Source organism: Argopecten irradians, chromosome 1 (genome assembly GCF_041381155.1).
Source record: "Argopecten irradians isolate NY chromosome 1, Ai_NY, whole genome shotgun sequence".
Taxonomy (NCBI): Eukaryota; Metazoa; Mollusca; class Bivalvia; order Pectinida; family Pectinidae; genus Argopecten; species Argopecten irradians.
Window position 1 is genome coordinate 17,997,406 of NC_091134.1, and position 15,546 is coordinate 18,012,951.

Genomic DNA, 15,546 nt, shown 5'->3' on the forward strand with positions numbered 1-15,546 from the left:
ATCTATATAGAACATCCATGACGAGTTGTGTTTACTGTTGATTGATAATTTGCCATAAATAAATTGTACTGTTACATATACATGACCCGACGTCTGACGAGAGGTGAACCTTGACATTTTATATTTAGTCATTCACGGGTATTTTTTAGTAATAAATTGTATTCGATAAAGTTGTTCATATTTGTTGTTTAAGTTTCTCATGATTATTTTCGCATAGTTAATCACTAATAATGTCATTTTTCTTTCATGTAAAAATTAAAACTCAATTGTAACAATGTTCAATTCATAATGCGTAGATACTTGTGTGTATACCTTTGGCTCAATTAAGTTTTTTTTTACTAAAACCAAAATATCAAACGCATCGAAACAAGAAATAACTTTTAATCACTTAAATTTATATAACTATATTGGCGACAGCATACTACTTATCGGTTGGTTTTCAAACTAAAATAATTTGGTTATTGGTATTTTGAAACACTCACCGATTCGTACCATATATGGTAGTGATTTTACGAATATGAACTATTGATTTAATTAAAAATATCAGGATCATGACAACATCCTTAGCAAAGAGAAAACACAATTCTATATAATATCTGCTCAAGATGACTTATTTTGCTAGATATTATTGTTGTTGTGATACATAATGCCAAACGGATCTTGATTTGTGTAATTTGTGCAGCATTTTCAGTGTGATTGCATAACCGCCATACATGTCCTATTTATAATCAAAATATGTGTCCAGTAGCTCTAGCTCATCGTATGATACGGCTTTTATTGCACTTTGTACATAGAGGAGTCGCTTATTCGTTTTGTAATACGTCAGAGACGTTCTATTGTTATCTGATGTTAGTGATCAGGTGGCTCCGCGTCATCATGTATTCTACAGGTCATAAGGTGGGGGTATACATATATACATAACGACTCAAAGGTACGGATCCATTCACGTAAAGAAAACCTCGCTAAAGACGTCCTCATTTAAAGCCCAAAATGTATTTTCATAAGAGTATTTTTGTGATTGTTACGTGTATGGCTTTCAAATTCATCGCTGCAGCCGATGAAACTTCACAGTATAACAAAATGTTTTTAAATATTTTCGAAGCCGCTAAACGGAAACATATAACTATAGAGGAAAAGGAAGCTGCAGAAGAGGTATTTTACGGTGTTTCTGAGAGCGAATTTCAACCATTCCTTGAAAAATTCCACGACGCCATTTTCGCTTTGGACAGCAAAGCCGACAGAAAATATGAAGTATCTGATCATTGTTTACGAGATACAAAGCAGATCATACTGGGTATTGAAAGAAAGGACCGGTGGGCAACACGATGTAAGTACAGTCATCTGAAACTTAAGTCATATAGTCATTACAAAACTATGATGATTGATGATAGATGATTGATCTGGATTTATTTTTTTAAAGTTTTTACCACATGTCCATTGTAATGACCTGAATACATTTTTGTTTGTTTGTTTGTTTGATTAATTAACGTCCATTGTAATGACCTGAATACATGTATTGGGACTATTTACTATGTAATACCCATAAACTATTGCCTAGCGTATCAGTAATAATCTTCGTTTGACAGTGAAACATCGTAGAATCCAAACATTTCCTTTCAGATGTCATCACATTGTGTTCGTTTGAGTATCGAGGCATTGTTCCATACAAGTTATCTCCTGAGACTGTAATGATCCATATTGAATATTTGTGTGAATGGTCTCATTTTATTTATAGATAATTTCTTTTATTCTACGTCAGGTACGCTGTGCGATAATCTTCGTTTTCTAAAGGAATAACTAATGGAATGTTAGTGCGTATCGGCTCCTTCCCGATATGATGGCAATTTCAATTTCATTTTGTTGATCGGGCAATAAAGAAAGGTGGTGTTTCTAATCAGACATCGTTTCCTGAAATTCAAATATTCTATGAGAGTTTAATTGAAATTAAAGATGATCAATAATTAATTACAAATATAATATAATAAAAGCTCGCAAACGATTCCTTGGATAGATAAATATCGAAGTGGATACGAAGATTCCAAAGTTTGCATTGGACATTTTTTTCGATGCAATACCATTACATAGATGAATATAGAATTTTAAAGGAGTGTTCATCTCGTAAAATCTCATCCGAAATAAACACAAAATTACACTTATATCACATGACAAGAACAGCCTACTTTTTGAAGAATCTCACCTCAAAATATTTTGTAAAAATCCGGCGGGCAATAATATCTAAAAATCCCATTATTCCTTCTTTCCTTCCCAATTCTTTGTTCTTTATTTTATTTTTTCTCTCCCTCCTCCCCTCTTTATAAAAACAATGTTATTATACTGATGAATGAAAGAATGACAGAGTGAAAGATGTGCATGGAAGATAACTATATTCATATTTCATGATTATGTGATTAATGTTAAATTGATATATGTTTGTTTGTTTGATTAATTAACGTCCTATTAACAGCTATGGTCATGTAAGGAAGGCCTCCCATGTATGCGGTGTGTTGCGTGTATGTTGTGCGAGGTGCGTGTTTTGGGAGACTGTGGTAAATTCATGTTATGTCTTCTTGTATAGTGGAACTATTGCCCTTTTTATAGTGCTATATCACTGAAGCATGCCGCCGAAGACACCAAGCAACACACCCCACCCGGTCACATTATACTGATAACGGGCGAACCAGTCGTCCCACTCCCCGTTTGCTGAGCGCTAAGCAGGAGCAGAAACTACCACTTTTATAGACTTTGGTGTGTCTCGGCCAGGGGACAGAACCCAGAGCCTTCCTCACAGGGGCGAACGCTCAACGCAAGGCCAAAAGTGAGGCGGTGCCAAGGAAGGCATTAGGAAAGATAAAGTCGGTTAGGAAGAAAAGAAAAGATAAAATAAGATTCTAATTGATATATTGTTTGGAAAAAAAAGTTAAAAATAAAATTAAAACAGTCCGGCGGTGGCCGCCATTTTGTTACAACGTCCTCGGAAACCTGACGTGTCGTTAGTTTCGCTGACGTTATTTTCTTGTCTTTGTCACGATGTCACAATGAAGTTCTAGCCAATGAAAATGGCTCCAGGTCATGCTACACTAGTGCCATATGCAAACATAGGATATTAGGCGAATTATGCGATGAACACGACTACTTAACAAATTGATAGCGTGGTGCATTCTAATCAGAACTGGGTTATTCCATTGCAGTATACGCATGCCACCGGAAATTGTCTGATGTTATTATGAATCAAAAAACAATTACTAAAGAAAAAAATGAACATCAGTTTCAAAATCTAGATCTATTTTACGGTAGAAGATACAAAAATGTCATTTTGGACTGATAAAGCGCACATCCTTATCGGTCCATTTACATTAATAGGGAATTATTTTTTTGTAACGGCGTGATAAAATGAAGTATTATCCACAACAAAGCAAAATACTTGGCTGTAAATAGGATGTTTAACCAAACTAAACCAAACCAACCAAATGTTTGATCAATATTGCATGAGACTAATTGTTTTTGGATCTTGCATGATAATGGAGTTCTACATATAAAAGAGAATTTTTCTACCTATGAAAGATGGCCCTGCAGGTAGGGCGTTAGAATTGTACCTGCTGCCCCTATTGCATGATCGTAAAAGGCGACTAAATTTAGGATCTTATCTTTTCTATTCTTCCTAACTGACTTTATCCTTCCTAATGCCTCCCTTGGCACCGCCTCACTTTTGGCCTTGAGTTGAGCGTTCGCCCCTGTGTGGAAGGCTCTGGGTTCTGTCCCCTGGCCAAGACACACCAAAGTCTGTAAAAGTGGTAATTTCTGCTCCTGCTTAGCGCTCAGCAAAAAGGGAGTGGGACGACTGGTTCGCCCGTTGTCAGTATAATGTGACCGGGTGGGGTGTGTTGCTTGGTGTCTTCGGCGGTATGCTTCAGTGATATAGCACTATAAAAAGGGCAAAAGTTCCACTATACAAGAAGACACAACATGAATATACCGCAGTCTCCCGAAACACGCACCTCGCACAACATACACGCAACACACCGCATACATGGGAGGCCGTCCTTACATGACCATAGCTGTTAATAGGCCGTTAATTAATCAAACAAACAAACATACAAAACCTATGAAAGAGACCCCTGAAAGATAATGGTATCGTTGACTGCCTGTAATTAAATATGTACTGATTTTATTTACAGTACTAGATGCCCTTGGTAAGCCCGGCAGTGGTCTAACGGATGGTAACCTACAATGGATCGGTTCGTATGACATGTGTAACTCCGTGGAGGGGCTAGTTCACGAAGATATGGTGAACAATACCGGACCACAATACATCCTACAGGGCAAATTCTGTAAAGGATACTTAACTTTGGTACGTCAAAAAACGTTTAGTATGCCTACATAACCACTATTTTTTTCATACATATTACAATTTTGTTTTGTATGTTAGAAATCGATTTTGATTTATCTGCTTTTTCGTAATTTAGATCATGAGGCAGATGGAAAATAATTAGGATAAATAGCATGACGTCACTGAACCTACACTTTCCTCTTATTTGCTAATCCTTGAGGTGTCACGAAACGATTCAAGTCGATATTCCTCTAATCCCATGCTAGAAATGTCATCCTAACCCAAGAAAAGCTTCAAAATTGTGCCAATACTATCAAAACTAAATATTGATAATCATGTTCATGTTGCGGAATGTGATGCAACATGACAATGGTTGAATATACTCTAAAACGTCTATATTTATTACTATAGGGTATTCAGAGTATTGGTGCCGCCACCTACGGGACATGTGTTCCTAAAACCTGCAGCCCTAAAGATGCCGAAACTTTGATGAAATTAGGTAAGTTTTTTTTATGTTTTTATTGCAAGCGGAAAAGCGAGTTTGTTTTGCTATTACAATACTAAATCAATGATGAAAACGAAAATCGCAATTTTAAATTCACTACAAGAGTATGGAAAATAAAACCTTATTGTAATGATTAAAGAAGACTTTTCTTCATTAAAAACCCTGATGATAATCATAAAAGCATGAAAATAGGGGTTATTGTAACATATTTTACAAAATGATAATACAACTATGTATTGGATTTTTTTGTAGCATTATCATTGGTTAGCGACACAATGCAATTTTACATCAGGGATTGTCCTACAGTGGAAACAGAATACGACTCCAGGGCAATTGTCAGCATGTAAGTTGGTTGATTCAAAATTATTTTCTCTAAGTGGTGTTTTAAAACTATCACTTTGTATTAACTGTCAAGACATATCGCCATCAAATGATGTGTTGATGAAAGATAAACTAGAGATATGTCTGTTAGACATTAAGTGCTCGTTAACTACTTCCTAACTTTAATTTCCAGTATGAAATTACGTATCACTTTCGCTCATTATCCTTGGGACTATTGCAAGGAGATTGTTTATGCCCTTGTTGTATTGTAATAAATACTTTCCTTTACTTCATCAGAACTTAAAATGTGACATACCTTTGAATTTTGTTAACTGTGTTTTTTGTTACATAGAAGTGTGTTTATTATCATATAGATATTGATACGATAGACTTGTCTGTTTGTTTGTTCAAAGTAGTCGTCCGCTAGAACCCTGTCCAGTCTCTGTGCACGTGGTGACTTACCGGTGCCACGCTTGAACTCCTTTCTTGGGTACATTAGATCGAAAGCTCAGTCATCTAGACTGATATTTTATATTGTGTTTTTTTTTTGTTTCTCTAACGCAAGGTTGTGTGATTTTTAGAAATATTTCTTAGAACTGCAGCAAATACGGACTGTGGTCACAGGGTTAAGTAAGCGATAGTGGATCGTACACCTAGGACGATATGAAATAAAATAAACATGTGGCCTGTACTAAAAGTTAACCGTTTCGCCACTTTCTTTTATTGACTAGTTAAACCTCTGCTCCTGCTTAGCGCTCAGCATACAGGGAGTGGGACGACTGGTTCGTCCGTTGTCAGTATAATGTGACCGGATAGAATTTGTTACTTCGTGTCTTCGGCGGCATTCTTCAGTGATAGAGACTATAAAAAAGGGCAACAGTTCCACTCTACAAAAAGACACCATACAAACATACCGCAGTCTCCCAAAACATGCACCTCGGACTACACACCCGTTACACACTGCATACATGGGAGATCGTCCTTATAAGACCCTGGTTTTTAATAGGACGTTAAAATCCAACAAACAAACAAGTGTTGGGTGAACGTCGAATATTCGTTTTGTTTCCCCTTCTATCACCAAACAGTAAACCCATCCGCAAACGATAAAATGATAAGACGTAATTCACTAGCTTTAAACTTTTAGAGGATCCCATATACAGGACAACTACAGAAAGTCTATTTCGGCAAAACATCCGCGTTATCCTTTAGGTGTGAAATGTAAATCATTGTGTTAAATTCTGTTATATTAATAGTTGCTCATGGAACTTAATTGCCTGTTATCAGGGGTAATAAAACAGACCATCATAAAACTTTGAAGGTTTTTTTTTTCAATGTTTTAAACGGTCGTAAATTCGTAATACAAAATCACATTGAATATGTTTGTTCTGTTTGTGTTCCAGAACGATTTGCAGTATTATAGGACTAATGATGATTCTTGGAACTGCATATGACGTCATCTATGTCCGGTACATCAAATACAACAGGAGAATACAACAAGAAGAATACAACGAAATGATGAAAAACCAAATGGAAGCGGAACAGTACCAATCTGAATCTTCTCTTAACGAAAGCACGTCGCTCATAAAGAAAATAAAGCAGAAACCGATTGTAGTTACAGAGGAGGAGGAAGGTAGATATGAACAATCGGAACATACCGTGGAGAACATAGTGTTTATTTGTTTCTTATCTTAATGAAAATGACTAAGCTAAATTATCTTAAATATTCATTAGAAGTAAAGCTTTCATTATATATATTTTGCTTGTTATTTTAATCGACAATTACTAATTAGCCGATTCTTAACTTTACTTTTTTCTTCATGTATATTACATTTAGTTGCACCTGTTACAATTAAACGAAGGATTGTACAAATTTGACTTTGTTTTCTAAAGCGATATTTAAGCCATTTCATTTCATTATTGCATTATCCAGGAACGCTAGGTAAACTCCTCATGGCGTTTTCGGTTATGACTAACGGAGAAAAACTCCTCAGTACAGCACAGCCCGCGGGAAGTCTGACTGCTATTAATGGTATGAGGTTTCTGAGTATTACATGGGTTATACTCGGTCACAACTTCTCGTCCGGACTGCAGTTTTCAGGTGAGAGGAAGATCGTGTTATACTTAAAACGCAAGCTACCGCGAGAGCAAAATTAAAAAAATAATAATAACAAAATGAAGAAATAAAAAAGCACACGAAGAGTAAACAAAAAACGAATATGGTTATACGAAAAGCGTATTTGTCATTTTTCTAAATATATATATGTATTGATAAGAACACTGCTTTTTGAGAAAAATAAGAATATCAACAAACCAATTGCAGTAAGAATGCATTGGATTATTTCTGTCATGTAGACCTGACAGAGGAATCTGTACTAATGCAAGACCCTACAGAGGAACCTGTACTGAATATTCAAAAATGATAAATATCTTCCTAGTTTGTTTATGAAAATGTCACTAAAACGGGTGTTTTTGTTTCCTCAGTGAACCAGTTACCATTCTATGAGGGAATGATTAATAGGTGGACATTCCAAGCGATCGGAAATGCTTTCGTATCGGTGGATTCTTTTTTTACTATGAGGTAATTTTGAATTTTAAATAATGTTTCCACGATTGTCCGTAATGTCATTCGATTGCTATACGACCTGCTACACATGTTTATGCAACGATCCAGGTATAAAATTCTGTAAATTCTTCAACGTATACATAAAGCGTATTTCGTTTTTGTGTTTATAAATCATTAATTTAAGAATTACAATTTTAGATTACAAAATTATTTAAATACATGTTATACATAAATCTTATATTGTTACTCTTTGCAGTGGTCTTCTTCTATCCTACCTATTCATGAAGGAGATGAAGAAATCAGGTGGAAAGATGAATTGGGTTATGTTCTACTTCCATCGGTTTTGGCGGTAAGAAAGCATTAATTTGCTTACAAATATAGGGGTTACGACGTAATCTTATATATATATATTGTAACTATAATCCGACCCTGAATTAGGAAAATGTTTTATATGTAGATATTTGCTGAACGAATTGTACAGATCATTAAATGTTTTGAAATATAGCTTGAAAAGATATCAATATGATTTTAGTAAATCTGACCTCAATTGGCCCCGACCCTGCATTTGTAAACCACATAATTCACAATTCTGGTTGAAATTTGTTCAAAATACGTTTTCCTAAATTTCCATGTGTTTACAATTTTAGAACATAAATTGTTTCTTTTCCGACTACACGACGACGGACAAATTATGATTACAATAGGTCAGTTGAAAAATGTAGTTGACCTTACTATGACGTTAGCTAATAATTTTTATATTCATTCTGTTTTTAAGATTAACCCCTCCTTACATGCTGGTGTTGATGATAAGCGCTACACTTACCCGGTATATGGGAGGTGATGGTGGACCTAACTGGGCAAAAAAAGGAATCGAAATAGATTACTGTGAGGATACTTGGTGGACAAACCTCCTCTACATCAACAACATCGTCAAATCAGATAAAATGGTAAGACGCTTTCCCCTAAACTTGGGGTCCTCTCCCTAGCTGAGACACATATGTCTTCACATTTGGCAGACATGTCTTGTAGTGTGTGCGTTGTCACTATAGTCTAACCGGATGTGGTGTATTTGTTCGGTGTCTTCAGTGGGATAACACTATAACAAATTTAACTAAAATTACAAGGAGACAACAGGAATATATTGCAACCTCCAAAACATTCAACCATTCACACCCTGCAACATATTCCACACATAAATGAATCCTTGAATGACACTGATTTTAATAGGGCTTTAAACTTAATATAAAAGGATGTTTAAGTCGTTGTCAACGAATGTGAACGTGTAAGTCGATTGTATGATGTCACAGCTTATAAAATATAAAATATGTCGAACCAGGACATTTTAGCGTAAGATGAGAAAATTTGTTTTATCCTTTAGATGAAATAGGATTACCTTATCATTGGGATATTTTTCTTTTTTATTTCAGTGCATTGGATGGTCATGGTATTTGGCAAATGATATGCAATTTTTCATCATCAGTCCCTTGATGCTCATACCGCTATATCGGTAAGGATATAATTATCACGATTTTGGTTTTAGCAAAACATATTAAACACAGTATAGCTATTCCTCATTAGTTCGATCATCAATAACATCTAATGCTTTTGTTAGGTATTAAATTTCCTATTTTACGCCCTTGTGAACAAAAAAAAAAATTCAAGTTAATAATATTCATATCGAATTTCGCGTAATTATCATTTTAAAGATATACACCTATGAAAAACTTTCTTGTTTTAAGCTTTTTTTTCTCGTATAAATATTTGGAAATAAGGGTTTATACCATAGAAGGAAACGGAAGAAAAGTATATGTCCGTTTGCTCGTTTTTGAGCTATTGTTACCCAAAGATAAATGATCGACAACATTTGGAATTTTGCTGTTTTGGCTACATACTAAGTACACGAGAGATTAAAGCGATAATTTCCTAATGAAGTGTTTGATACGCGTGGATGTTTGCAGCATTTTTTCCCCATTGCTCTCCATTAAAAATATAGCAGTTACGTTTAATGAGAACCTATTCTTTCTTAGAATAACGACATATGCTACCCCTACCCCTTAATTTTAAGCTGCAAGTTTTTATTTCCATTTTCAGCCATTTTTGCTGATGTTTACCTTTTATAGAGGAATTTTTGTATTAAACTTTTGAAAGATATTTTGCATATCAATAAGGAAAAGGTTGCTTTTTCTAAATTAGACAGAAAAATGGGGGTCCGTGTGCTTACATTTTGCCCCATTAAATATAAAAATAGTTGAATATATTAAATACTTATTTTTCAATATTTGAGAGTAAAAAATAAAACTGCTCAAATTACCATTACATGTAAAATTAAAGTGACAAAAGTTTATCATTTCGCACATCAATGCTTAATATTTAAATAACCACGAACCTAGATTTACGAAAAAGATTTGCAGAAAAAATGAGCTGGACACGGCTTAAAATACTGACGCAATGATGATTTACGAAGAAAATATTTAAGCAAAAAAGCGATATTTTTAAAATGGCAATTAAATGGGTCATTTATTAAAGTAAAAAAAATCTTAAAATAGAATCGTATTTTTTTATTTATGTCGAAACGAGACTTCAGCGGCACTGAAACCTCAGTTGAACACATCCTTAAGTTAGCAAATAATTTGTATGGTTTACAAGGTACTAACCCTATGTACATTCTAATGTTTGATGAAAATATAATCATAATTTGATACATATATAATTATATGATAATATGGGCAGTCAAATATCATGCAACTATAAACCGATTTGACCATTGTATTCATCCAATTTAAAACGCGATTTCAGTAAGATGCCTTAACTGTTAATAATGTTCTGAATCGAGTTCACGTGACTAGAATCGTTTTCGTAACAGTACGTATGATGCGCGTGAGTATCTTGTTTGTCAGTTGAATTCCATTATGTCAATGGCAATTTGTGGTTAACTCCAGACAAAATCTTTTAATATTTTTTGTTTTCTGCTAATTAATAAGATTACTTCTTATCATTTTGTTCTAATAGGAATAATCATTTTCTTTCAGCAAGAGAGTTTTAGGCTTTATAGTTTGTGGCGTGTTCCTATTAGCGTCATTTATAACAACAGGTGTACTGAACGCTCATCATGGCTGGGCAGCTACACCCTTGGAACGAAGAGTCGATGAAGAGTATGTATTTGGCATTATTATTGACCGCATACACGGGAGGCCGTCCTTACATGACCATAGCTGTTAAAAGGACGTTAATTAATCAAACAAACAAACAAACAATTGATCACATTTTATCATATCATTTATCTATATTCTTAGACCTTTGTTTACACAATTGTCTTGTCATCAAGTTCAATTCAATTTTGATAATTGCTGAAGAACAACCAGAAAATGTGTCGGTAACGTAACGATAATCAAGTCCATATCTAAAATATGAATATTCAAATATAAAACACATGAATAGGTTTAATTTTAAATGGAAAGGTTAGACGGGAGAGAATACCTAGTAAGAGTAGTATGATAAACTTTGTAACAATATTCATAAAACTCCTGTTCAAAGCCACTCCGATCATTATTAACTTCATGGGAGTGCTTGTTACATTGATATGCTATTTTACTTTCAGCGCATACAGTACATATATGCAGGACTATTATTTTAAGCCGTGGTGCAGGGTAGGTCCGTATATCGTTGGTATAATGGGAGGATATATACTACAGGCTTGTGACAGCAAATGTAAAATTAACAAGGTGAGAACAAATGATACACATCGTGTGCATTTTTTTCTTAGTAGATAAAAACATTTCAATCAAATTACTATAATATAAAAGCATATCTACAACTGACGTGTTCCCACTAAAAGTTTATGAATTAAAGACGCATCTTATGGTTTTATGGTGTGTTTAGACGAGCCTTGACAAAGCCTTCACAGGCTTGAATAAAAACAAGAGGCCCATGGGCCTTAATGGTCATCTGACTATTGGCACAATACGACATAGTCATTTAAAAGATTTTAGCCATTTCGACCCCTGTGACCTTGAATGAAGATCATGGTCACATGGTAAAACAAATATGGCAGCCCTTCATCCTAGCATGTCACAGGCCCAATATCAGGTCTCTTGGCCTCTTAGTTATTCACAAAAAGTTATTTTAAAATTTTTAGCCTATTTGATCCCTGTGACCTTGGATGAAGGTCAAGATCATTCATTTGAACAAACTTGGTAGCTCTTTATCCCAGCATGTCACAGGCCCATTATCAGGTCTCTAGGCCTCCTAGTTATTCTGAAGATGTCGTTTAAGGATTTTAACAGTTTAAGGTCATAAATTTCAGCAAACTTGGTAGCCCTTCATCAAAGCATGCTGCAGGCCCAATATGAGCACCCTAGACCTTTTGGTTCTTGAGAAGAAGATGTTAAAAGATTTAAGTCTTTTTGAGCCCTGTGACCTTGAATGAAGGTCAAGGTCATTCATTTGAACAAATTTGGCAGCCCTTCATCCCAGCATACTACAGGCCAAATATCAGTACCCTGGGTTGTTTGAATGAAAAGTTTACGCATTGCGCACGCTTCGGGTCAGATGACCTAAAAATGTAGGTCCGTCAGGATTTATACTTGAAATAATGACTTAAACAACAAACGGCCAAATAAACGAAAACGGCGGTTGTTTCAATTTTGAGAAACACAGTTTATATTCCTTTGCGAATCGCTGTATTCTTCAGGGTGGCGTTTTTTTACCAATGTTTTTCTTGTAATTAGTCTACACAAAGAAACGACATATCTAATATACAAAACCTTTGTTTCGGTCCATGTTGTGTCTAAACTCTTTCATGATGCCTCATCAAAATTAAAAAAAAATGATTCCAAGTTAATTAGTTACCACAAACCATATCATAAACATCTTACATCCTTGAGTGTAATGCAATTCATATTCGCTCCTGATTCTAAAAGGTACATGCATTTTCAGTAATTACATATTACATATAAATTTATTTTCTTAATTACTATTGACAATTTTCTTTACTTACAGCTAGTGAACTTGTTTTGTTGGGTGGTAGCGACAGTTGTTGGATGTTTGATTGTGTACGGGCTCTACGATTCCCTGACCGGGACTGTACTATCAACACCTGTCGCAGCATTCTACAATACCGTCCATAGAAGTGCATGGGGTGTTTGTATATGCTGGGTAATATTTGCCTGTGCGACTGGAAATGGAGGTAAACTTATTGAATTTATAGATGATTGGTTTAGTTTTTATTTGGATACTTTTCTATCATTAAACATCATAACTAATAGACAACTTTTGAACTATATAATGAAAACCTTGTATCGATTGTATATACATTGTGATAGGAAGATAATGATATGGCACGACGCATGCGCGTATTAAGTGCGATGTCGTTTCATAATCGCGTACCCAGTAACGATTACGTGAGGATACGTTAAACTCTTCAATTCATTTTTGTTTCATGATTGAATGCACGCAATAAATAAAGGAAATAAAATAAAAAAAAATATTACCTTTAATCGCATATTGAAAGTTAAACGTCAAATTCAAGAAGTATTTACTAGTCTTTAAGTATTTAAGTAGGCATTTTACTGTATTCTAGAAATAATGTATTTAAGTTATACAAACAAATAATGAAACATGAGCTCATTGAAGTTCCTTTTGATAGGTTATAGCAAAATTTAGACTACACAAGTACATGTATTAAAGTTTTATTAACGTTTTAGGTTTTGTAAATACCTTATTATCATGGAAAGGACTTATTCCCCTGAGTCGTCTATCCTACTGTGCTTACCTTATACATCTAATCGTCATCGGTGTACGGGCGAGCTCACAGCAAATACCAGCTTACTTCTCAGTATTCGAGGAGGTAAGTGATATACAAACGCATTAATTTGTCTAGCATCAACAACACGGCTCGTTCGGATCGACATTTTCTCCTTTTTGTTCCATGATAAAATACACTTATTTATATATTAACTTTATATTGATCCATGCATAAACTTGGACTTGTCTATAAAGGATACAAAAGAGACACATAAAATGTCCTTTATACACGGGTGTTCTTTATACAGAGGTCAATTATGTAGTGAGTCATACCATATGAGGTTGGCGAGTACATTTATAGACAGCTGTACTTTGCACATATGTGGCACGTATAGCGCTTTCGCTGATTGTAAACCACTGCATAAAACTGATGCATTTTTTCTTAGTGCTCAAAATTATTTCCTAATATGATTTCTTTACCTTACATTTTCCAGATAATATCGTACCTTGGTATTCTTGTTATGACGTTCGCCTTGTCTTTTGTCACCTCACTTGCCTTCGAATCTCCGATGATGGGTTTGGAAAAAGTCGTTTTTCCAAAGAAGAAGAAATGAAGTGGGCCATCAAAAAGAAATCTGACATCCTTGTATATTCGCGTTCTCGCGAAGACGTGAAGAACAAAATGAAACAGGAATCCACGAATATTTTTTTTCACGGTTTCATCATTTTTCATTCTTTGTTGATAAAAGATACTGATTTCGAGACTTGGAGATTATTTACTATGACATATCAAACGCCATCCCAGTTCGTTTGTGTCTTACATTCCTTTATAAGAGATCAAGGACGTTACGCCTGCATAGATTCATCAATCAAATTGTATTAATATAATTAATAAGGGTGCTAAACCCGAAAAAAATACGCTTTGTGTAAGATCTTCAAACATCAACAGTTAACGTTTTCGTCTGATTAAGACTAGATAGGGTAATGCAATAAAACTAATTTCAAGTAAGTAGAAATAGCAACAAATAACTTAACCTTGTTAAGAAAAATTAGAATATGAGTTTGCACAACTTTTGCGGAAACAACTCTTTTTAAGAAAAACAAAATTATATTTAGTTTATAAGCATATCACTGTTACAGGCGAAGATTGATAATGCAGTCCTCATTCAATGGATATATTCCAGTGTAAAGTTTCTACACATCCACGATTACAAAACGCATGGCTTATCTTGTTAGGATACAGCATTGGGAGTTTGGACATATTATCTTGTTATGATATTATGTATTTGGACCTTCAATTACTGAGGTGAAAGACCAAACAATTTTATTTTGATTGTCATTCGTTATATTCTCCTCATATAAGATGTTGCAATGCCCTACTTTTGTGTTCATCTTCTTATCTTTACTGTATAAGTAAAATGTTTTTGTTTTTTGTAAAATAAAATATGTCCTTATTATACTTATGTTGATTTCTGTATTGTTATTATGTCATTATCGATTTACCATTCTGCCGACCAGCAACATGTGTCTGTAAAGTTGTTTGTGTGCTTTATATGGTACACTTATTGCACATTTGTTGTGGTGCTACTAACTTGAGGAGGAAACGCTCTACTTAATACATTTTGTACATGTAACCGGTAAACAAGAAGAGAAATAATACCGGTATTTGGTGAGTATTGGTCATGGAAGCGTTATAAAGACCATGGGAGACCTTCACAATAAGGAAATTTGAGAAGAAAAACATACACGATAACGTTGCATTTATTTTATTGTGATACAATGGATTGGTAGCAAGTGCAATCATAACGTCCTACATTAACGTAAAAAAAGGAGAAAATATTAGCAAAATGCAAGCAACGCATTCATATAATTAGCATTGACTGTTTTGTATTTAGGTCCATTAACGCATTCATATAATTAGCATTGACTGTTTTGTATTTAGGTCCATTAAATTGTGATGTCACAATATTACCACACAGTCGGTTATAATGACATCACTTACAAAATATGTAAAATAAGACTTGTATAAAAGTAGACACAAATTCTTCGTCCTTCAGGTACCGTTATTCATTTGACGTATCTGTATAG

General features: G+C 34.6%; 1 protein-coding gene across 1 annotated transcript; it reads left to right on the plus strand.

Annotated features, from left to right (window-relative positions):
• The first annotated feature begins 901 nt into the window (after window positions 1-901).
• On the plus strand, window positions 902-14,921 carry LOC138319419 (nose resistant to fluoxetine protein 6-like). Its single transcript, XM_069262565.1, has 15 exons — window positions 902-1,327; window positions 4,176-4,348; window positions 4,739-4,826; window positions 5,085-5,175; window positions 6,554-6,783; window positions 7,084-7,251; window positions 7,635-7,731; window positions 7,973-8,065; window positions 8,492-8,663; window positions 9,144-9,223; window positions 10,746-10,868; window positions 11,315-11,438; window positions 12,715-12,901; window positions 13,419-13,561; window positions 13,953-14,921. The coding sequence occupies exons 1-15, from the start codon at window positions 991-993 to the stop codon at window positions 14,070-14,072; spliced, it is 2,226 nt and encodes a 741-aa protein (XP_069118666.1). The 5' UTR covers window positions 902-990; the 3' UTR covers window positions 14,073-14,921.
• Window positions 14,922-15,546: the final 625 nt, after the last annotated feature.

Excerpts from the sequence above, each read along its gene's own strand:
- LOC138319419 (XM_069262565.1), top strand. The coding sequence starts at position 991 with ATGTATTTTCATAAGAGTATTTTTGTGATTGTTACGTGTATGGCTTTC. Across the intron at positions 1,328-4,175 it reads GGACCGGTGGGCAACACGAT|TACTAGATGCCCTTGGTAAG; the intron begins GTAAGTACAGTC and ends TTTTATTTACAG. Across the intron at positions 5,176-6,553 it reads TCCAGGGCAATTGTCAGCAT|AACGATTTGCAGTATTATAG; the intron begins GTAAGTTGGTTG and ends TTTGTGTTCCAG.